Raw genomic sequence first — 24,606 nt, forward strand, 5'->3', positions numbered from 1 at the left:
CAGCTTTCCTAGGCCCTGCCCTTCCAGCTGACTGCGTGAGTCTCGTTTCCCCTTTAAAATTCCACAGAGTGCTGATCAACATGGCAAGAAAAGCCAGCGGTACAGCCTGCGAGCTTCACAGTGGCTTTCTTGCTGCAGTAAACACTCTGCAGTTTTGGTAAAATTCTGCCTGTGTGTCTGATGGCTCTTTGAAAGAGCTATCTAATTAGTCCTACTTACTCCTGCAATTTCTTTAGCTTTATAAGGATCTATCAACTTCCCTTGTTAAATTTTCATAGAACTCTGTTGAATGTACAGCAGAGAGACTGGCCATTCAGCCCAATCAGTCAATTCTCGTCATTATGTTCCACCCAAGCCTCCCCTGACCATTCCTTATCTCGGGCCATTAGCATAACCCTCTATTCCATTCTCTCTCATATTCATACCTAGCCTCCCTTTAAATGCATCTAACCTATTTGCCTCAACCACTTCCTATTCCACTTCTCATCCCTCCCTGGGTAAAATAGTTTCTTCTGAATTCCCTGTTTGAATTATTAGTGACTATTTTATATTGATAACCACTCATTCTAGACTTCCAAAAGATTAAATACTCACATTGTGTACGCTCTAACAAAACCTTTCTGTTCCACCACTGAGCAATAAGTGTCCCAGCCTTTTCATCCTTTGCTGACAGACCTGTTGAATCTACCTCACCCATTTCTTCATGTAAAAACCTGGAAGGTGCGTGTCAGTCGACTCTTCAACCATGGAGTTTGATAAGAACATAAGAACATAAGAAATAGGAGCAGGAGTAGGCCATCTAGCCCCTCGAGCCTGCCCCGCCATTCAATAAGATCATGGCTGATCTGATAGTGGTTTAGTTCCACTTACCCGCCCACTTCCCATAACCCTTAATTCCCTTATTGATCAGAAATCTATCTACCTGTGACTTAAACATATTTAACGAGGTAGCCGCCAATGCTTCAATGGGCAGGGAATTCCAGAGATTCACTACCCTCTGAGAGAAGAAGTTCCTCCTCAACTCTGTTCTAAACTGACTCCCCCTTATTTTGAGGCTGTGTCCTCGAGTTCTTGTTTCCTTTCTAAGTGGAAAGAATCTCTCTGCCTCTATCCTGTCTAGCCCCTTCATTATCTTATATGTCTTTATAAGATCTCCCCTCAGCCTTCTAAACTTCTAAACTTGATCAACAGCTGAGCCTGGTCTCATCGTCACCCAGAGCCTACAGATGAAATACAAGGGAGAATCGTGACACAATAATTAGGAGCTGGAATGCTGGCTAATCATTATTCCCTACTTATTAACTATTGTGCTCCCCAGCCACTACCTCCTAGCTGATACATACCACAAGGGCAAAAAGACTATATGGCCCAGCAATCTTGATATTATACAGACAATTGTAGAATCTCATATACCGCCCTCCGTTTGCTCCACATCCCTCTTACCCCTCTATCAACTGTCCAGTGCAAGCAATCAGTAAGAATCATACTCTTCACAGAATGAAGTTCGAACCTTCTGATTTTTCTCTATCAGTTCCACTCCAAGCTGTACTTAATCAATTATCAGGCACTATTTCTCTCGATTGTCCATTAGTTTTCAATGCCTTAAGTTCAGGATACCGTCTTGTTTTGCTCTTTTTAAACACACTCCAGGCAATTTCACCTCAACTCTAAAACTCATTTGTTCCATACATACCTAACCAAACAAAAAGTATAATTTATCCCACTGGACTGAATGGGAAGCAGAAATGGAAAGTCCAGAAGACAAAAAGGAAGATAAAGTATAGATTTTCAGTGTCTGCTGGACTTAACTGCTTTTAATTACATTGTCAGAGTCAAGTTGGGGACAGATTCCATATTTTTTCTCTTTTAAAGCTTGAAACATGAATAAATCAGAGCCCTGTAGAAGGAAAATATTGACATGATTTCCATTTTTTGATTAAACCTTGGCACTTCTTCCAAAATAAGTGGGACATGCAACATAGTTGTTCTGCTTGATCTCCTTCGTACCCCGCCAAGGGAAAATCGGACGCTTTTGAAGCATAGTTGTAAAAATGCGGAGGATATCATTGGGAGAGTTAGCCATTGGGGTGTGTGCAGCCAGCTATCCATTTGGGCATGTGTAGTCTTTGGAAAACGTAGCGGTGCTATTGCATTAGTTTGTACACTTTGCCTGACTACACATTCCAATACCAATCCTACTCCCAGTGATTACATTATTTTAAGTTTACGATAGACAACAGCATGTTTCTTTACACAACGGCCAATCAACAGCTGGGATAGGTTAGGAAAAAGGATATTTAAGGCCAGAGTCTTGGAATAGTTAGGTGATACACTGAGAAGGTCTTTGAGCTGATGTATGACAGGCTAAAATTGAATTAATTTGGGGATGGAGTTGGGGTGAGTGGGGGGGGGGGGGCTGTGGTTTGGCCTTGTTTTTCTCAACTTAGCTTGTTAATGTGCAGTTAGATGAGTTCCTTCTGGGGACCACTGGTTAATATACTCATCAATCTGTGACTCCTTTGCAGAGGATTATATTACAGGGATATTTTTGTGGCTTCATGCTCCCAATAGGGAATCTCATCTATCAAGACATATGTCAGGAAATCTGTTGCATCTGAAGTAAAAGAAGATAAGAATATTTACAAGACATGTATCCAATAAAGAGTCTCCATGTAAAACAACAGAAAGCCAGGGGCTAATTAAAGGCATATGGAGTTAAGGGAATGGTTTCAGGAAAAGTTATTTTGTACCACCTGATAATATCTGTACTCACAGCATGCTTAACTTCCTGCTCCTATTTAACTATGTGTCAACCATGGCTTAAGTCGGAGCAGTCTCTTTCTAAATTGGAAGGTATAAAGGTTCAAGTCCCACTCCAGAGAAGTTATCACATAATTCAGGCCAATGCTTCCAGTGCAATATAGGGGAAGTGCTGTACTGTCAGAGGTCCAGTAAAAATCCCACCTTTTGAGACTTCCTTGTTTGCCTTTTCACTTAGCCACACTTAGTACTTTGTTCATGCATTGGGTGATGCAGTGTACAATGAACACTTATCCGCATTTAAAAGTCCAAATCTCTGCACTGAATCTTTGACAAGTACATTCTTCAAGTACAGCTCGAGTGTGGGATTGGTTAATTTCCCCAAAGATATTAGTTTCATCATTAATTCATTCTATAAAAATTCATGAAAATCCAAGGCAGATATACTTAAGCAATTTGAACACTGTTATCCGTGACCTCGGGAGTACTGAAACCTCAGTAAGGAACGCTGAAGGATTGAAATGCTATGCTAAGATAGAGGATATAGCAAGTAATTATTGGGGCCAGTTACTCACGGAATACATTTACTGACAACTTTGTGAGTTTATTCAGACAGTAACTGAACTGCGCAGACTAGGATGATCTATGGATATCTCTACGGGGTTAATTAGCTGTTCTCAATTTGGGCAATGGTGAGTTGGCACAGTGGGTCTTAGAAATCAGCTTTCCAGCTCCACACCATTATCCAGCAACCCTGGTAGAAGTGCATGTGAGTAGATATAGTGAGAACAATTTGCTGTTCAGACCAGTGCTGACCTCGCATGGCTGGAATCTATCTCATTCAGTCCCATTCAAAAGCATTTTCCTCATTCATGATTTTGTCATTTGCGAGGTTCTTGGGAATGTGACCCCGACAAAATATAGGATTTTACTGTATCAACCTTTGAATATGTGATTAAACCAAGGCACTGTCTCCTTTCAAGAAGATATAAAAGATTCTATTTCACTATTTGATGAAGAGTAGGAAGATTTTCTTGGTGTCCAACATTGATGCCATATCTAAAACAGGTGATTGGCCATTATCTTTGCTGTTTGTGGGTGTTTTCTGTAGCAAATTGGCTGCTATGTTTCCTTATAGTCAAAACTGTGGCAATGTAGGAGACTTGTAAGTTGTAAAGTGTTTTAGGATATTCTGAGGTTTTGAAAGTTGCTATATAAAATATAAGTTCCTTCTTTCAAACTTGGTTCAGAAACATGATTTTCTTCTACCAGTTAACCTGATTCATGAGCTGTGCTAAGTTGAGAACCACAATTGATAAGATCCAACTTGACATCTAGGACAGCAAGGTATTATCAAGCATGGTCACTGTGGTATGTGTGGTGAACCATTGTTGGTTCCCACCAGGTAGTGCTGAGCCAGGGTCTGGCCAGTACTATGAGTCTGTATATACGTTACTGTTGGGGTTAGGGTTGGACTGTTCTACCTGTAATATAGTTCTTATGGTACATCCCAGTCGGGCTGCGCCTCCTGGGAGAGGTATAAAGGTCACTGCTCTGTCTGGGAACCTTTAGTCTGGGATCGTGTATTATATATGGTAGCTCTATTGTTGTAGTCAATAAAAGCCTTTATTTCCCCGAGTACCTCTAGCCTCGTGAGTTATATCGCGCATCAGTATGTGTCATGAATTTTGTAATAAGTGTGAGTGGACACATCCTAAAGTTTATGACAGAACGCTTGTTTGGGTGGTAACCTTATATTTTATATAATTTTGCCATGAATTAAAATAGGCTTCAGTAAATTTGATGACTCTACAATTGAACCAACCAGGGGCATGCTGACTAAAACCAGAAAAGCCACAATCATCATGTTGTTATAAAGATGTGTAGTGAGGAGTCCTTCAATCGCGGTGTACTCACACTGAATCTTTCAGCCATGTTAATAGAAACACAGGCTGTAACTTTCTAGCTGTTCACACTGGCGGGATCTTACGATCCCTCTGATGGCGCTCCCCAACCATGGTTTTCACAGCAGTGAGGAGTGTATCTGATGGGAAATAAAGTTGACAACGGCAGGACTAGAAAATCCAGCTGTCCACCAATGGATTGTGTGGAAAATCTCACCCATAGAAACACAGAAAATAGGAACAGGAGGAGGCCATTCAGCCCTTTGAGCCTACTCCACCATTCATTATGATCATGGCTGATCATCCCATTCAGCAATCTGTTCCGGCTTTCCCTCCATATCCTTTAAACCCTTTAGCCCAAAGAGTTATATCTAACTCCTTCTTGAAAACATACAATGTTTTGGCCTCAACTGTTTTCTGTGGTGAATTCCACAGGCTCATCATTCTTTGGGTGAACAAATTTTCCCTCATCTCTGTTCTAAATAGTTTACCCCATATACTGTGACCCCTGGTTCTGGACAATTCCACCATCAGTATCTACCCTCTCTAGTCCTGTTAGAATTTCATAGGTTTCAATGAAATCCCCCCTTATTCTTCGAAACTCCAGCAATATAATCCTAGCCGACTCAGTCTCTCCCCATACGTCAGTCCCACCATTCCAGAATGAAGTAATAGCAATATTTTTATGTGACTGGATTGCTTATTTCAGCAGAATTTGCCTGACCACAGTAAGAAAAGAGAAGGTATTATTCTATTTACCAGGAATGGCCTAATATCTGAATTAATAGGACGTTGGGGAGAGTTATAGAACAAAGAGATCTAGGGGTGTGGGTTCATAGCCTCTCGAAAGTGGAATCACAGTTGGACAGAGTGGTGAAGAAGGCATTCGGACTTTTTTCGCTGGAGCATAGGAGACTTAGGGATGATCTTATAGAGGTCTATAAAATAACGAGGGGCGTAGATCAGCTAGATAGTCAACATCTTTTCCCAAAGGTAGGAGAGTCTAAAATGAAAGGAGAGAGATACAAAAGGGTCCAGAAGGGCAATTTTTTCATACAGAGGGTGGTGATTGTCTGGAACAAGCTGCCAGAGGTAGTAGTAGAGGCGGGTACAATTTTGTCTTTTAAAAAGCATTTAGACAGTTACATGGGTAAGATGGGTATAGAGGGATATGGGCCAAAAGCGGGCAATTGGGACTAGCTTAGTGTTTTTAATAAAGGGCAGCATGGACAAGTTGGGCCAAAGGGCCTGTTTCCATGCTGTAAACCTCTGTGACTCCATGGATGAAGCAGTATCTTCTCTATCTTTGCTAAACCAGTGGTGGTTTTGAATTCAGACATGGAATGCCCTTTGTCATTGTTATTGTGTTGTTTTGGCTGAGAGGGTCACAGAATCCCTCAATGTGAATGAGATTGGCTCTGTCCCTATTATGGGCATCAATAGGCACACCATTATATCCACAAGGTCCTTGATTCACAACTTATGGCTGACTCACAATCCGTATCAGGAGGGTGGGTGTTTGTGTTTACGAGAATAGTTTTATTCATGTTATTCTGCATATTTATTAATTCAATGCTAATGTACTGATATTGCGCACACTATTCTGAAATGCATCTATTTACATGGAATTCTCCCTCTTTGATGCTTGTATTTCACGTTTCTCCCTTTTCTTTACTTAAAATCTCAACATGTTTCTGTGGTTTATCAGTCAAGAATATGAGTCTTTAGATTCATTACCCAAGCCTTCAAGTTTTGCATAAAGCCTTGAGTGTTAGCAGATGGTCCCCGAGCACCAGAAGTCATTGTGGTGCAGAATCCTTGCACTTCGTCAATGTCATAGAACATAGAACATAGAGCAGTACAGCACAGTACAGTCAGTTCTGGTAGCTGGACTTGGAACAAAGTCAATAGCTCGAACCCTATGAGCTTGTTAGGAAATTATTGAAAGCTGAAAATAACCAAACGATGGAATTTATTGTTTTTAGATATATCCCAGTTTACTTCCCTTCCTTGTGAAAGCAGTAACCCTGATGGATTCAGTTTCATGGGTACAACAGCTGGCCCCAGGATTTCATCCAAGTAACCATTCATTGCCTTTAGGCAGAGATTGTCAGTATTATCCTAGGCTGTATCAGCTTTGGGGAGTTTGCAGCTTAGTCCATTCCTGTTTTCATCCGTTGTCTGTTTTCAGCAAGATGTCATTGCATCGTGATCAGAAATGGAGAATGTGTCTGATTCACCATAACTATCTATTTCATCTTGGGATGATTGTCATACTGCTCATAGCTTCCTGACTGAAAACAGTTAACTCAGCATGGTCTCAAGATCAGTCCTGGTCTGGAGTAGACATGCTCGCTGATTTTTTTTGTTTTCTCCACCGCCACCCCCACGTGCATCCCCCCGCCCCCCGCCCTGATACACTGAGGTCTATAGTAGGAGTTTTACTGCAATTAGCATGGACCAGAAATTGAATTGGAAACTTCCAAGTATGTATGTGCAGAGTTGTTGTATCTACACCAGATGAACTGCAGTAATTCAAGAAAGCAACTCCAAGAACCTTCTCAAGGGCAATTAGGAATGGACAACAAATTCTGGCCTTGCTAGCAACACCAACATCCCATGAAAGAAAACAAAGTGAATAAGGATCTTAGCAGCAAGGTCATTCTCTGTTTATTTTATTGGCCCTCATAGGTTCAGTGACTCATAAAGCTTTGCATTTATCGAACAGGCCACTGATGGTAGCCATCATGAAATTAGTTTGAAGAATAGTTGGTATTGCCATTAATTCCATTCCACAGCCTTACTTGAAATCAATACAAATCTCTTGGGGGAATGGGACATGTAGTGGGAAACATGATAAATGATTTATTTGGAGATTAGAAACACCATGGTTTTATGCATGAACAGTTATGATATTTTTTGAATCACTTCTAAATGTTACTGATGGGATTTTGCAAATTTATGTGTCAGGGCTGACGGAAAACTGAGTAGCAATTATGAAATAGAAGGTTCCGGACTCTTGCCCGAGGACAAAGCCATTTGTCCAATTCCGTTTGCATCACGCAGTTCAGCACATAGTTTTCCAGTCATGATTTGCATTTATATAGTGCCTTTCACAACCTCAGGATGTTCTAAAACACTTCATAGTCAATTAAGTATTTTTGAAGTGCAGTCACTGTTGTAATATTGGAAACAAAGGCAGCCAGTTTCTGCACTGACACTGCTGATTTGTTCCTTTAGAGTAGTGGAAGGCTCTGGGGAGTCAGAGGATGAGCTACTTGCTGCAGAATGCACAACCTCTGAGCGGAAGATATGTTAATCCCAGCTATGAAAAAGCTTTTCGGAGCCTGAAAGTTAATTGTCCAAAGCCCATTCCAGAGTCTTGAGCACATATCCCACCAGGCTGATGCTGCAATTCATACCATGGAAATGCTACATAGAAAAATAAGGCAGAATTCAAGCCCCAGGAAACAGAAATGGAGCTGAGTGGTGGTGGTGGTGGGGTTTGGTTCCCAAACATGTCCTGCACTGAGGAATATCACTGATGGTGGGTGAGATTTGGGCAAGCTGCTCATCACCTGCAGATGATGGGATCTGCAGTGTTTGCTTTGAAAAGGAAGTCCCAATCTCTGAGAAATAGGCCTTGCTAATGCCTTCAGGTCCCGAACATCTCTTTAATGGCACAAATCATCGAAGTGAAATCAGTCAAAGTGTGAGTGGATTGCTGTCGGAATCGTGTTAACCCACCTGGCGAGAAATGCCAGAGGCCACAGTTGGAACATATCTTTTGAGAGAATTGAGCCCAATATTTTTCTCTCAGTTGACATTTCCAAGAATAAAAGCAAATATTGCAGATACTGGAAATCTGAAATGAAAGCAGAAAATGCTGAATAAACTCAGCAGATCTGGCAGCATCCATGGTGAGAGAAACAGCGTTAATGTTTCAAGTCCATATAAACCTTCTACAGAACCCTTCTGTTGAAGGGTCAGACGGACTCGAAACTTTAACTCTGTTTCTCTCACTCCACTGATGCTGCCAGACCTGCTGAGTTTATCCAGTGTTTTCCTAAGATTAGACTGGGTGAAATTCAACTTTGGCAGAAGGTGTGAAACAGTCTTCACATCAGCCACCCATTATACACTCTGCCTGATTTTCCTTTCCAGTAATGCAATGACAATTCAAAAAGTATCTTAATTGACTGGAAAGTGATTTTGGATTTTGTTCTTTCTTGAAAAACAGTGAAATAGATGATGACAGCTTTTGGTTTCAAAGTTCAGTCAAGTGATTCATTTGAGTTGAATAGGGTTTTTGAGCTCTGTAAATGCTCCATAAAACACCGTCAGAAACCTCTGAGGAAACTTGGATTTTGAAAGCATGGAATTGTGATCTTAATATCTGACATTTCAATGCTTTTGCCCTTCTCTGATCACAAAGAACAAAGTACAGCACAGGAACAGGCCCTTCGGCCCTCCAAGCCCATGTCAATTATGATGCCTGAACTAAAAAAAAGCCTTCTGCCCTTACTCAGTCCTCTATTCCCTCCGTATTCATGTACATTCAGATGCCTCTTAAATATTACTAATGTGCTTGTTGCCACCACATCCTCTGGCAGCGTGTTTCAGGCATCCACCACTCCCTGCGTGAAACATTTCCCCTGCACATCTCCCTTAAACTTTCCCCCTCTCACCTTGAACCTGTGCCCCCTTGTAATTGACACTTCCACCCTTGGAAAAAGCCTCTGACTATCCACCCTGTCTGTGTCTCTCATAATTTTGTAGACCTCTATCAGGTCTCCCCTCAGCCTCCGTCTTTCCAGTGAAAAGAATCCTAGTTCATTCAACCTCTCCTCATAGCCAACACCCTCGAGACCAGGCAACATCCTGGTCAACCTTCTTTGCACTCTCTCCAAAGCTTCCACATCCTTCTGGTAGTGTGGTGACTAGAACTGCAATACTCCACATGCGGCCCAACCAAGGTTTTATACAGCTGCACACTTGGATACTGCTATGAGCTCGGAGAATTGCAGTGGAAAATTGGAAATGCTGCAGGCTTTCAATTGTTTTAAATAAAGCTTAGTTGATGACACCTGACCCTCCGAGTGCCTTGTTAAGGCTAAGCTAAATAAGCACAAAGGATTTAAAAATACAGGCTGTCCTGGTGCTGAGATTGCAGATTAACGAATCAACAACTGCAAAACGTGTAAACATGTGCTATGAATCTTGCCAAAATCAGTCAAGAATATGAAGTTTAAATAAACAAAAATAAACACAGACAAAAAATTATGGGAGCACATTGACGCGTGGATTAATTGGGGAAGTGGCAGTTAAAAATAAAACAGACTGAAAATAATTGATCAGTTTACAGAAGGCCATCAATTGTGCGGTTGGGTGAATTGAATTGAGTACCTTATTTGGAGTATTGTGTACAATTCTGGTCGCCACATGACCAGAAAGATGGTGATGCATTGGAAAGGGTGCAGAAGAGATTTACCAGGATGGTGCCTGGTTTGGAGGATATGGACTATGAAGAAAGGTTGAACAAACTTGGATTGTTTAAATTGAAGTGTCGGAGGATGAGGGGGGACCTGATAAAGGTTTACAAGATTATGACAGGCTTGGGTAGAGTGGATAGTCAGCATTTTTCCCAGGGTCGAAGGGTCAATTACTCGGGGGGCAGAGGTTGAAAGTGAGAGGGGGAAAGTTTAAAAGAGATGTAAGGGGCAAGGTTTTCACACAGAGGGTGGTGAATGCCTGAAACGCGCTGCCAGAGGAGGTGGTAGAAGCAGATTCTATAACAACGTTCAAGAGGTATCCGGATAGATTCATGAATAGGCAGCGAATAGAGGGATATGGACCACGTGGAGGCAAGAAAATATTAGATTAGAGAGGCATCTGTGTCAGCACAAAGGGCCTGTTCCTGTTCTGTACTCATAGAATCATACAGAAGAGGCCCTTCGACCATTGAGTCTGCATCGACACATTAGAAACACCTGAACTTCCACTTAATCCCATCTGCCAGCACTTGGCCCACAGCCCTGAATGTTATGATGTGCCAAGTGTTCATCCAGATATTTTTTAAAGGATGTGAGGCAACCCACTTCCACCATCCCTCCAGGCAGTGCATTCCAGACCGTCATCATCTCTGGGTAAAAAAGTCTTTCCTCACATCCCCCCTTACATCACCTCCTGTCCCTCACCTTGAACCTATATCCCCTCGTGACTGACCCTTCAACTAAGGGGAATAGTTGCTCCTTTGTCCATGCCTCTCATAACCTTGTACACCTCGATCAGGTCGCCCCTCAGTCTTCTCTGCTCCAAGGAAAACAACCCAAGCCTATCCAACCTCCCTTCTAACTTAAATGTTCCATCCCAGGCAGCATCCTAGTAAATCTCCTCTGCACCCCCTCCAGTACAATCACATCTGATAATGTAGCGACCAGAACTGCACACAATACTCCAGCTGTGGCCTCACCAAAGTTCCGTACAACTCCAACATGACTTCCCTGCTTGTGTAATCTGTGCCTCGATTGATTAAGGCAAGTGTCCTATATGCCTTTTTCACCACCCTACTAACATGTTCTTCCGCTTTCAGAGATCTGTCGACAAACACACCAAGGTCCCTTTGTTCCACAGAACTTCCTCGTGTCCTACCATTCATTGAATACTTTCTTGTTGAATTACTCCTTCCAAAGTGGATCATCTCTCACTTTTCAGGGTTAAATTCCATCTGCCACTTAACTGCTCAATTGACCATTCCGTCCATATCTTCTTGTAGCCCAAGACATTCTGCCTCATTGTTAACCATCCATCCAATCTTTGTGTCATCTGCAAACTTACTAATCCTAACCCCCACATAGTCATTAATGTCATTTATATAAATGACGAATAATAGGGATCCCAACACAGCTCCCTATGGTATGCCACTGGACACTGGCTTCCAGTCACTGAAGCAGCTTTCTGCCATCACCCTCTGTCTCCTACAACTAAGCCAATTTTGAATCCACTTTATCAAATTACCCTCTATCCCATGTGAATTTACCTTCTTTACAAGTCTGCCATGTGGGACCTTGTCAAAGGCTTTGCTCAAATCCATATAAACTACATCAACTGCACTATCCTCGTCTACACACTTGGTCATCCCCTCAAAAAATTCAATCAAACTTGTTAAGCATGACCTTCCTCTGACAAAGCCATGCTGACTATCCCTGATCAAGCTTTGCCTCTCCAAGTACTGTTCTTCGTTCTTAATGAGGGTGTGAGTACTTCCTATAATACTCATTCCACCTTATTCTGAAAATATAGGGCGCAACTCTCCCAAAAAATCTCTCAGTGTGTTTCCGGTGCGATTCCTGCTGGGTGGGTCGGAGCGATACAGATCGCAATCAAATCACACTTGGACATTATTCAGAAGCTTGGGTGATTTGTGCTGTGAAGGACATCAGCGGGACCTAAAGATTGTGGCAAAACCGGCTTCTCAGTGATTGGGGTGCCCTTGGGGGACACCCCAATCCTTGGCAACAGAAGGACAACCTCCCCCATCTTCTGGTCCCAATTCAGACCTTGCCTCTTGGCAGTGTCCATCTGGCACTGCTCTCTGGAAGTTCCAAAGCACTGCCCGGCCATGTCCCTGACTACCTGGGTGTTACAATGGCCTCCAAGGCCTCCACCATGGTCATCGCATCGATCAAGAGAGTTCAAAGTTTCTCAAGACAACAGAGACAGGACTTTCTATGTCAACTTGACAGTTCTTTGAAATTGACATGCTGGGAGAGATATAGTTCAAGGCAATATAGAGAAGACTAGCCACATGTCCCCCATCCTGGGGAAAACCCCCCACCTGATCTTCTCCAACCAAGCCCGAGCCCACCCAAACACCACCTCCATTAAAGGTCTATCCCTCTGCACCCTGGCAGCGGCTGCTTTACACTTGAGCACTCTGGAGGGAAGTGTGCAGATAGTACTCACCACCTCATTGCTCCCGCTTGGAGTCCAGTGGTATTTTGTGCCTGGGTGACCTCCTGCTTGGGGAGGGGAGACAGGGAGCATACCGGGGGGGGGGGGGGGGGGGGGGACTACTGCTAATGAGATTAAAATGCTAATAATCTTGCTAATGAGATTAAAATGAATGCAAATAAACCCTGAACAGGTTCTCACCCTTTCTGGGTGAGAGCCTCATCATGTCTGCTGAAGTGGGCCAGGTGCATCGGAAGCTGTTTAACCGCCCACTGCAAATCCCGTTTTCGGCCTCTCGTCAAATTTACTGGCCCAGTGGTATTTGCATTTGGGGCTAATTTGGTCAGAGAACCGCCCCCAGAATATATATCTATTGGAAACCGTGCTTGATTTTATCATTACTTTTGTCCAAGTAGAGACTGATATTTTGCATCACCATGTCTCTTTGGAGAAAAGTCTTTGGAGACAACTAAAACCAATTTAAAACCAAGGATTTAAAACCAAGATCTTATAAACTAGTTATGGCCTCCCATTGTTCCTCTGATCAGATTTCTAACCAAACAACAGTAACGAAACAGCCCTTATCAAAATAACAAATGACATTTTTTGTGACCATGACTGTGGTAACCTGTTTTTCCTCTTCCCTTTCAACATATCTTTGGTCTTCCACCCTAATGTTCTCCAGTTTTTCTTTCCCCTCTTATACTTGCAATCCAACTTTTGCTTCCTTCTTTCTTCATGTGCAATGCATTGATGTGGTACAGTAAATCTAGGTGCTATGAAAATGCACTTAATTGGTTTCCTTTCCAATCTCTCTGTTATTAACCAAGATCCTTGCTCCAATGAAATCTTTAAATCAAATCACATCTCTATTAGGAAATGCAGGAAAACTTTAAATACTTATGACTGCAACAAGACTGATTCTCTTACACTGTACCTCAAATCAAAACTTCTACTCCCCTAAAAATCCACTATAATGAGTATACAAACATAGATTTTAATTGTTTATACTCATTGAATGGACCTGTAAGGATGTCTCTATCACTCACATGAGCTATGGAGAAGGATCAGACTTCATCAAACATAAAAGCTTGAGGTTCCTTTCTTCTTCTGTGGTTCTTCTCTTCTGATTCGGTTCTTCAAAACTCCAAAGTTACTCTTTGAGACAGGCCGGAACACATGCATTTCTGCACGTACACACCAACCATAGGCATATCATCCAAATTGGTTTATTGCAGGCTGCCTGATGTTACGGCAGTGTCCTCAGTCTGTTTAACACTTAAAATCAGTCTTCTGGTTCCTGTCCATTTGATTGATTAGAATGACTTTATTATCAAGATGTGTTAGAATCATAGAATCCCTACAGTGCAGAAGGAGGCCATTTGACCCATCAAGTCTGCACCGACTCTTAGACAACAATACCATCCGGGCCCTATCCCCATAACCCCATGTATTTACTACGCTAATCCCCATAGCCTCCACATCTTTGGACACTAAAGGACACTTTAGGATGGTCAATCCACCTAACCTGCACATCTTTGGACTGTGGGAGGAAATTGAAGCACCCGGAGGAAACCCATGTGGACACGAGAGAATGTGCAAACTCTATACAGCCAGTCACCCAAGGCTGGAATTGAAGCCAGGTCCCTGGTGCTGTGAGGCAGCAGGGCTGACCACTGTGTTGCTGTGCTGCCCTCTTGGTGTTACAGCTTCACCTTGAAAAAAAATTGTTCAGTATCCTGCTGACTTTATTATCCATTGGAAAACTCAAGCTCAATTTATTTTATTCATGAGAAAGATGTTTATTTCCTTGAATGATCCCTATAGAGATGGCATGGTGGCACAGCGGTTAGCACTGCTGCCTACAGCACATGGGACCTGGGTTCAATTCCCAGCCCAGGTCATTGTCTGTAGGGAATCTGCCCGTTCTCCCCGTGTCTGCATGGGTTTCCTCCGGGTGCTCCAGTTTCCTTCCACAGTCCGAAAGATGTGCTGGTTAGGTGCATTGGCCATGCTAAATTCTCCCTCGCTGTACCCAAACAAGTGCCAAAGTGTGGCAACTGGGGGATTTTCACAGTAACTTCATTGCAGTATTAATGTAAGTCTACTTGTGGCATTAATAAAGAATTAAAAAAATAAATATAGCTTGAGGCTATCCAAGACTTACTGCTTTTACAGAGGTTGATTGTTGTAACTGCTTTAATACTCCTGAACTGAATAGTAGATAAAACTTGCTGTCATTGTGGTGATTTTTTTTCACCTCCATCTTACAAACATGTCTCCTCACTTCCATCACATTCACCTATCGGAGGAACAAGATTCGGCCATTTAGCCCATCAAGCCTTTTCCACCATTCAGTTAGATCATTGTTGATTATTACATCAATCCATTTACATGCCTTTGCTTCATATCCTTTTTCAAAAGTCTTTATCTACATAAAGCCCCTTTTCTTTTGATGCACCCTAACTAGATTCCCTCAGCTTTCTGAAATCATGGGAGTGTAACCCAAAGTTATGCAATTTCATAACTTGTTAAACCTTTCTATCATTCTGGTGAAACAGCATTCTCCCCCCCCCCCCCCTTCTTAGTATATGTTTCCTAAGATGAAACTCAACTCATAATGCAGTCTTCTAATTCATCCATCTGATGTTCAAAGTTACGAAGTTCAGCACCTCCTTCGGTCCTTTCACCTTCCAATCTCCTGGCCTTTCAAGGCCTGGTTCTTCTCAATTTGTCTTTCACTCTTTTATAACTTGGCTGTTGCTTCAGTCAACTGAACCTAGAAGGCCACCTACTGCCTACATTGGGTGTAACAGTAAACAATTTGTCTGTCTAGGCTTGCTGTTTCTCCTTAAACATTTCTTATATGAAGCCTTCTAAATTAAGTCTTTAATGATCAAATATATTCTTAGGCTTCTCTGACAAAGGGTGGCACGGTAGCACAGTGGTTAGCACTGCTGCTTCACAGCTCCAGGGACCTGGGTTCGACTCCCGGCTTGGGTCACTGTCTGTGTGGAGTTTGCACATTCTCCTTGTGTCTGCGTGGGTTTCCTCCGGGTGCTCCGGTTTCCTCCCACAGTCCAAAGATGTGCGGGTTAGGTTGATTGGCCATGCTAAAAATTGCCCTTAGTGTCCTGAGATGTGTAGGTTAGAGGAATTAGTGGGTAAATATGTAGGGATATGGGGGTAGGGCCTGGGTGGGATTGTGGTCGGTGCAGACTCGATGGGTTGAATGGCCTCTTTCTGTACTTTCTATGATTCTAAAATTAAATTTGCTTGTGGGTAGCACAGAACTTGTTGTGGAGGATAAAATGATGGAAAGGAAACTGGAAGACAAAATGCTGAAAAAAGATATTGGCTATTAAATTCCAAAAATTAATTAAACCAGCATTAATATGCAGGAGTATACAGCTCTGGCAATGTCAGACTTTATTTCTGCTCACCAATTCAATTCTAATGATTTTTTCTAAGTTCCTGACGGGTCCATTTTTGAGTCAGTATTTGGAGATATATTAATATATGAGGTGTGATTGTTCTGCTATAGCAGGGGCAGGGACCTATATAAAACAACAAAAATAAAATAAATCTATGATGAAGTACAAATGCATTTTTTATGCTCATTTGAAAGAGTAAAACAAATCATGAAAAAGATTTAGGAATTTAAACTTTTATTTCATTTCGGCACATTAAATAAATGCAAGCCATTTACGTAATGTAGCAAAACATTCCAATGTACATCACAGGAGCATTATCAGATGAAATCTGACTCCAAAGCATGTAAGAAAATATTAAACCAGCCGGCCAAAAGCTTGGTCCATGATGAATGTTTCAAAGAGTATACCAAAGAAAAGCAGCTTGAAGGAGGAGACAGAGCTTTCGGGAGGGAATTCCAGAGCTTATGGGTCTACGCAACTGAAAGCAGGGCTGCCAAGGATACTCGGAGGTCCAAATTTGGAGGATTACAGAGTTCAATTAATTCTTCAATTTGCTGAATACAAAAAAAGTATTTCAACGTGTGAAATGTGAACTCAAACTGGCATTTTCCCATGTCTCCTGTGCAGGTTCATATTATGGTAAACCAGAACACTGTTAAGCTGATCGTGGACTGTCAGGAGGTTGAAGAGAAGATGGCTAATCCACCTGGTAACATTACCACCGATGGATATGAAATTCTCGGAAAGTTGGCTAAATCTAGAGGACCAAAGGGCAAGTCTGCTCCAGTAAGTGATTCATTTAACAGGTGCTGATCATTCAGGTGTTACTGCAGGTCTGTTTTTGCTGGGCCATTTGATAACAGCTGCTGACTGACATCAATATTTATCAGCCATTCCTTCTGGATGGTACATTCATATCACATTATTCAGTGATGAGGGAACTGAAATTACTTTTGAGGTTAGGTTAGCTTCTTTCTCATAAGCCTTAGTGTTAAAAACACTGGGTGTGATTTTACCACCTCATCACACCCGGCAATCAGTGCAGTGAGCTGGAAAAATAGCGTGCAAAACTAAAAATCCTAATGCAAAACAGTTTGCATTCTGCTTATTAGCATGAAATTGACTGGATTTTAATATCATTCGGGAATTTGGCACACATGCTTCACCCCCTCCCCGGCGAGAGCTCACGCTGGCATGAATCACTACTGGTCTGCACGAGCACAGACCTGGCAAACTGCTCATGCCAGGGTACTCAAAGGCCATTGAAGGCCCTGGGAGGTCAGGGGCATGGCCGGGCAGTGCCCACCTGGCGGTGCCCACCAGACATCCTGGCAGCAGACACCAGACACCACCTGCGTGCCAGGGGCATTGCCGGGGGCTGGGGCCTGGGTGGAGACAATGATGGGGGTTAGGATGGGCTATGCAGGGGGGCTATGCAGAGGGATCGTGCAGGGTTGGATTGTGAAAGGGGTAATGGTGGGGGGCATCACAGAGGTCATGATAGTGGGCAGGGGCATGTCGTGAGTCAGGCAGGGATCCATCGGCAGGGCCGCGATGCCCTGATGTGGGGTGGGGGGAAAACACGCCGCTGCCGATGAAGGGGATGGGATCCAATGTCCATGGGGAGTGGGAGGGAGTCTCCCAATGCACCATGAGATATGGACGCCCTTGTGAAATGGTGGTCGAGTACTCTGAAGCTGGACGCATCGGAGTGTTTAGGCTCCTCCCTTCCCAATACTAGCATTAAACTCTCAATTCTGCAAAAAAGTGACTGAGTGTGGGAAGATTGTGGTGCGGAGTGCACCTGAGAGTCCGGCATGGATTGCTCCATTATTCTCACCATTATGGCAATAAAAGGCAATACACAATAAATGGGAATATGTTGTAAATAAGGCATATGGAATACTCTCCTTCATTGGAATGGGGTAGAGAATACAAAATTAGGGATTAAATGATGTAACTGTATAACTGGTGGGGCAGAACTGAAGCATTGTGTGCAGTTCTGGTCACATTACAGGAAGGACATAATTGTTCTGGAGAGAGCGCAGAGAAGATTTACTCGAATGTTGCCTGGGTTAGAGAATTGTAGTGATGGGGCGGGATTAGAAATATTGGGGTTGTTTTCCTTGGAACAAAGAAGGCTAAAGGATGACATGGTTGAGTGGTGGCACAGTGGTTAACACTGCTGCCTCACAGCACCAGGGACCCAGGTTCAATTCCTTGCTTGGGTCACTGTCTGTGTGGAGTTTGCACGTTCTCCCTGTGTCCTCCAAGTGCTCCGGTTTCCTCCCACAGTCTGAAAGATGTACTGGTTAGGTGGATTGGCCATGCTAAATTTTCCCTCAGTGTACCCGAGCAGGTGCCAGAGTGTGGTGACTAGAGGATTTTCACAGTAACTTCACTGCAGTGCTAATGTAAGTCTACTTGTGACACAAATAAATAAACTTAAACTTAACTTAATGTATGCAAAATTGTCAGGGGTAGGGAGAGAGGGAACCTATTTCCCTTGGCAGAGAGTTCAAAAACCAGGGATCATAGATTCAAGCTAATTGGCAGAAGGATTAGAGGGGACATGAGGAAATTTTTTTTCACACAGTGGGTGGTGGGTGTCTGGAATTCACTGCCTGAGTTGGTGGTGGAGGCAGAGACACTAAACTCATTTAAAAAGAACCTGGATCTGCACCTTAAAGTGCTGTAACTTGCAGGGCTATTGGTCATGTGCAGGAAGATGGGATTAGAAAGGACAGCTGGGTGTTTTTGGGTTGGCATGGACAAATTGGGCCGAATGACCCCCTTCTGCGCTGTATTATTCCTATGGTTTTATGGTGCAGAGTCATGGATCCAAAGACACCTGTTGATTCCTGTGTGCAACTGTGGGCACAGAGGCATGTGTCATTTTTCTGTCAAGCTGTGGAATTATAAGCAGGAAGAAACGCATTACAATTTTGTGATGCAATGTATTAACACCTGAATGTGATTCTGAAGCAGGGCAAGATTCATAATCAAAGACCGATTCAATGACTCAGCCATAGTCTCAAGAATGTATTCAGACATGCAACCTTGTGAACAAATTATGTGTACATTACTTCAAACTCCATTGTTTAAGGCATACCTTCACACGGTTTGAATGCTGGAATTGGTGACACTCCACTGAAAGGAAAATATGAAACAAGGGTGCAATCATTGCAGTCAAACCATGAAAATAATAAATTATTTCCCTATCCATGAATGATTCATTTAACAGGACTATGCAATTGATGTATATTACTTTTTATGGGTTGGAGTTGCATTCAATTGTTGGAATATTCAGAGAATTTAAGGTTAGGAACAGAAAATGCTAGAAATACATAGCACATACATCAGCATCTGTAAAAAGATGCAGCGGCTGCTATAAGCATATAGGCCCTCTGTCAAGCTAGGACTGGAAGCAAATAGATGGAATAAAATGGAACAGGAAGGGAAGAGAGCAAGTGTCAGGTAGAGTATACTAAATGGTATCATAACACTATACAGCCACTTTCTGTAAAAAAGCTAAAAAGAGGTGAAAATTACTGGCCGCATACACCAAATAGGTAGTCAAAAGGCTTTAGAAAGATAGACACAAGTCAAAATAACTCAGCATTGGAAAGACAGAAGGGAATGAAAAGCAAAATACTGAAGATGGTGGAAATCTGTAATGAAACAGGAAATGAAAAGGGTCAGGCAATGTTTGCTGAGAGAGAGAGAAAACCAGAGTTTAGCTTTTCAGGTTGATGACCTTTCATGAGAAGGGAGCAAAACGAGCTCAAAGAGATTAATAAAGAGACATTAGAGAGACAAAGAGCTATTCAGGCTTGTTATCTGTTGAGGTGTATTATAAGTGATCATTTTCTCTTTCTTTCAATTTTAGTTTGAAATCCAAAGCTTTGACATCATCTGCAGCCTGGGTTGGGTCATAAGAGACAAATGCTGCGACCTTCCTTCCACGGCAAGTATCCACCTGTCAGCAGGTGACAAAAGATGGATTTTTGGAGTTTCTGTGTTTTATTTGGATTGACAAAGCTGACAGTTGTTTCTTTGAATTAACTGTGAGGAATCTTTGCTGCAAGCAAGCATAGGGGCATTAACCTTTTTTTCTTTTATTTCCTTTGAACACTCCCATTTATTGAAGATGGCAATTCTTTTATGAACAATAAATATTAATCTGATTGGGTGACAAAGAGCCTTTGAAATTTGTGTTGGCAGGCCGCATGCCTGGAAAATGGACTATAGGAGGGGTATGGCATAGGGGAAGGCGGATTTGAGGAAGTCATGCAATGATGCCTCCAAGAATATGTCCGGAGTTAGCAGAACTACAAGCATTCAAGTTGTTGTGATCTTATTGGCACTACAGGAGAGGCTGGGCAGATACTGCACATTCAGTTGGTGCCACAAAGGCACTTTCTTTTTGCCTACTATTCTGTACTCTCAAAATAACTGTGATAGCATCAGCATCTTTCAAATGATCGGTTCGCTGATATCAGATTCAATGCATTTGATCACCAGAAAAGAATGGCCTTGAAAATGTTCAAATTATTGTAAAAACTCAACAAGTTCTCTAATGTCTTTAAGGGGAAAGTAAATCTAAAAGACATCAATGAACGTATCACCTCTACCATTCTGGCATATATGCTGTTGATTCCTAAGTTGTGTGGGAGACTTGGCTTGAGCAATCTCTGCAGACATTTTTGAACATTCCAAAATTCTGAGATTAAAAGTGAAATTTTACCAAGTTTTGTTTTTAAAGGTGGAAAACTTCATCATTCTGGTGTCCTGAAAAGAATGAGCTAGTGTCGAGAAATGCCCTGTCCAGGGTTGTATTTTTATGACCGGTAGTAACAATCATTATGTGGTATTTTTCGGTGATGTCTTATTTATAGTTGCAGGAACAGGGCAAAGTGTTGCCTCTGATATTTGGCAAGTGCCTACCTTTGTTATAGCTCTAAGGAGTTATTTCACATGCAAAGAAAAGCAATGATACAACTATTAGATGAAAGTTCAATAAATAGCAAAGTCTGTCTCTCCACATAAGAACTGCGAATGCCCTTACCTAATTTAAAAAGTAAAAATAAAAGCAGTCGACTTGATTTCATTGATTTTAACATCAATAAAGAGACTGATTTTTAGTGTGATTATCCTTTTTGTGAGAGCTTGTTTCATTATCTGCCAAAGTCATCTGCTTTCTATGTTTTCAGAGAGATGAAGCAAAATGTCCAGCTCTTCCACACGCCTGCACATGTGCTCAGGACAGCAAAGGGCCCCCAGGACCTCCTGGATCTGCTGTAAGGAAATACTTCATTAGTTTCCACTTACTAGCTTAAAACACAGTTCACGTAATCCACCAAACTAAGTGGAAAGCAAGAGACAGAAAATAATATACTGTGGCAAGGACGCGATTATTGCATTTTGCAACAGTGCTGATGGCATTTGAAACACGCAGAAAACGCTCAAGTTCTTAGAAACATTTAGCCTCTGAATGTAACTTAAATTGACGGAAAATGAAAGGATTTCGTTTAACGATTATGAATTATCCAATGTCAAGTGAAGGAATATGCTGAGCTAGGACTTTCTATGCTTGAGTGAGTATAATTTACTAATTGCGTCCATGTGTATTGAAACATAGGGTTTAGTGAGAGGGAGGAACTGAAGGAGATCAGTATTAGTAGAGAACCGGTGTTGGGGAAGCTGATGGGATTGAAGGCTGATAAATCCCCAGGGCTTGATAATGTAAATCCCAGAGTACTTCAGGAAATACTGGATGCATTGGTGGTCAACTTCCAAGACTGTATAGACTTTGGAACAGTTCCTACAGGTTGGAAGGTAGCTAATGCAATCCCACTATTTAGCCTAACGTTGGTAGTGGAGAAAATTCTGCAATCAAAGATTTTATCGCAAAACACTTGGAAAATAGTGGCAGGATCGGACAGAGTCAGCATAAATTTATGAAAGGAAAATTATGCTTGATAAGTCGAGGATGTAACTGTAAATTGATGAGAGGGAGCCAGTGGATGTGTTTTATTTGGACTTTCAGAAGGCTTTCGACAAAGTTCCACAGAAGAGATTAGCGTGTAAGGTTGGGTGCAGTGTATTGAGATGGATGGAAAACTGGTTGACAGACAGGCAACAAAGTGTAGGAATAAACTGATCTTTTTCCAAATGGTAGGCAGTGAGGTACCATAGGGATCAATGCTGGGACCGCAGCCATTCACTATGGCCGGAATGTTCTGGCTGTCCACACTGGTGGATTCTCTGGTCCCACTGCAGGGAATGGAGATTTGGCTGAGCACCAAATTCTCCGTCCTCGCCTGCAGCGTAAATGGCCAAAAATTCCAACCAATATATATTAATTTCCTTCTTGTTTGGATTGTTTTCTGTGTGCGAGGAAAGGGGAAATGGGCGGGGGGGGGGGGGGGGGGGGGGCAGAGGGGCAAGGCACACGGTGAGTGCTGCAGGACTGGAGGGAATCCATATGTATAGAATGCAAGTGGTGCTTATTTTGCCTTCTCTGTGATTTGTTCCATTAACAGGGTCAAAGTGGTAGCAAAGGACCTAGAGGAGAAAGAGGTGCACATGGACCACCTGTAAGTATCTTCTTTTAAACTTCTTCTGGCTTTCTTTCTACACTTCTGCTGAAGATATTAATTAATGTTGGGGTTCAGTTTTAGGGCTGCCAGCAAACCTTAGCTACCATGGCTGTGAGTGCTAGCAGGCTATTCTACAACTGCAGGCATCTCAACCCAGCTCAGTCTCATCTTTAACTGGCATTCGCACATAATTTTTCACTGTGGGCCCAACAGATAGCAAAAAAGAGGAACTCTGATAATTCCTCTTTCTTCACCAGCTGTGAGGCATCTTCCACCAATGTTCCAGCTGTGGCTCAGTGGATATTAGTCTTGTCTTTAAATCAAAAGGTCATAGGATAGAACCTATTCCAGCGACTTGAGTTAATACTTTCCTGCACTACCTAGGGAGTGTTGTTCTGTCAGAGAAATCAACCGTCGGCTAAGAGAGACATTAAACTGAGGCCATGTATGCCCTTGCTCCCAGCTGGATACAAAGGATCCCATAGCACTATTCAATCAATCAACATCAGAAAAATAGATTATAGAGAGATTATTTCATTGATTTTTGTGAGACTTTGTGTAAATTAGTGCGTTTTATTACCTTACCACAGATCAGTTAACTCAGCACAGACTGGAGACTGAACCTGCTTTGCATGGTTCTATTACATGCTAACTTATGTAATTACCTACAGAGCCAGCAGGACTTGTAAGCTTCTGGCCAATATCCGGGTGAAATTTATGCATGTTTGGTTTGGAGCAATGTTCAGATTTACGTAATGGGCGCAGATGACTGCAATAACAGCTACAGATTTGCTTTTGTTTGTCATGCAGAAAGAAAAAATAATAAAAATCTTAATTGCTTCTTTCCAGGGTCCTGCAGGTCCACGTGGTGAAATAGGGCCTGCAGGTTCACAAGGCCTCCCCGGTCCTCAGGGTGCTAATGGACTATCGCTTCCAGGAGAACCAGTGAGTCTATTTGTTTTGCTTCCTGTCACCTCCCACATTGCATGACAGTCGTGTTGAACACAGTCCAGGACTACTGCAAGTCGATCAGTGTGCATTTCAGCACCAACACTGTTGCATGTAATCCGGTTTGCTTCTAAGAATGGGCAACAGGACCAATCCCACAATAATATTATAATTCTCATGGGTCACAATCCTTCAATAGAGTATATATATAAATGTTTAACTTCAAAGGCATTCTAGTCCATTACCAAATTGCATAGCATTTGGAACACAGTGGTATAATCCGACAAAGGCAGCGTGGATTTACGAAAGAGAAATCATGCTTGACAAATCTACTGAAATTCTTTGAGGATGTAACTGGTAAAGTTGACCAGGGAGAACTGGTGGATGTGGTTTACTTAGCCTTTCAGAAGGCTTTCGAAAAGGTTTCATACAGCAGATTACTATGTAAAGTTAAAGTGCATGGAATTGCGGGTAGTGTCTTGAGATGGATAGAAAGCTGGTTAGCAGGCAGGAAGCAAATAGTTGAAATAAATGGGTCTTTTTCCGATTGGCAGGCAGTGACTAGTGGGATACCGCAGGGATATGTGCTAGGACCCCAACTGTTCACATTATATATTAATGATTTGGACGAGGGAGCTAAATGTATTATCTCCAAATTTGCAGATGATACAAAGTTGGGTGGGAGAGTGAGCTGTGAGGAGGAAGCAGAGGTGTTTTCGCGTAATTTAAACAGGCTGAGTGAGTGTTCAGCAGAATTTGTAATATGCATGAAAGATGCCGTATAATCTAGATAAATGTGAGGTTATCTACTTTGGTAGCAAAAATAGGAAGGCAGATTATAATTTAAATGGGTATAAATTGAGAGAGGTGGATACTCAGTGAGATTTTGGTGTCCTCATTCCTCAGTCACTGAAAGTAAGCATGTAGGTACAACAGGCAATAAAGGAGGCAAATGGAATGTTGGCTTTCATAGCGAGAGGATATGAGTAGAGGAATATGAATGTT

General features: G+C 42.3%; 1 protein-coding gene across 2 annotated transcripts in view; it reads left to right on the forward strand.

Moving 5' to 3' along the window:
- Nucleotides 1-24,606, forward strand: part of LOC144504285 (collagen alpha-1(XII) chain-like) — a 284,762-nt gene that overhangs the window by 199,861 nt on the left and 60,295 nt on the right. The window contains exons 53-57 of one of the 2 annotated variants that reach the window (XM_078229390.1): nucleotides 16,679-16,837; nucleotides 19,941-20,022; nucleotides 21,269-21,351; nucleotides 22,597-22,650; nucleotides 23,503-23,598. In XM_078229390.1, coding sequence (XP_078085516.1) covers nucleotides 16,679-16,837; nucleotides 19,941-20,022; nucleotides 21,269-21,351; nucleotides 22,597-22,650; nucleotides 23,503-23,598 — 474 coding nt within the window. Of the gene's footprint in view, nucleotides 1-16,678; nucleotides 16,838-19,940; nucleotides 20,023-21,264; nucleotides 21,352-22,596; nucleotides 22,651-23,502; nucleotides 23,599-24,606 lie in introns of both variants that reach the window. The other variant, XM_078229389.1, reaches the window with a different exon arrangement.

The sequence above is a fragment of the Mustelus asterias genome, chromosome 15, assembly GCF_964213995.1.
Source record: "Mustelus asterias chromosome 15, sMusAst1.hap1.1, whole genome shotgun sequence".
Taxonomy (NCBI): domain Eukaryota; kingdom Metazoa; phylum Chordata; class Chondrichthyes; order Carcharhiniformes; family Triakidae; genus Mustelus; species Mustelus asterias.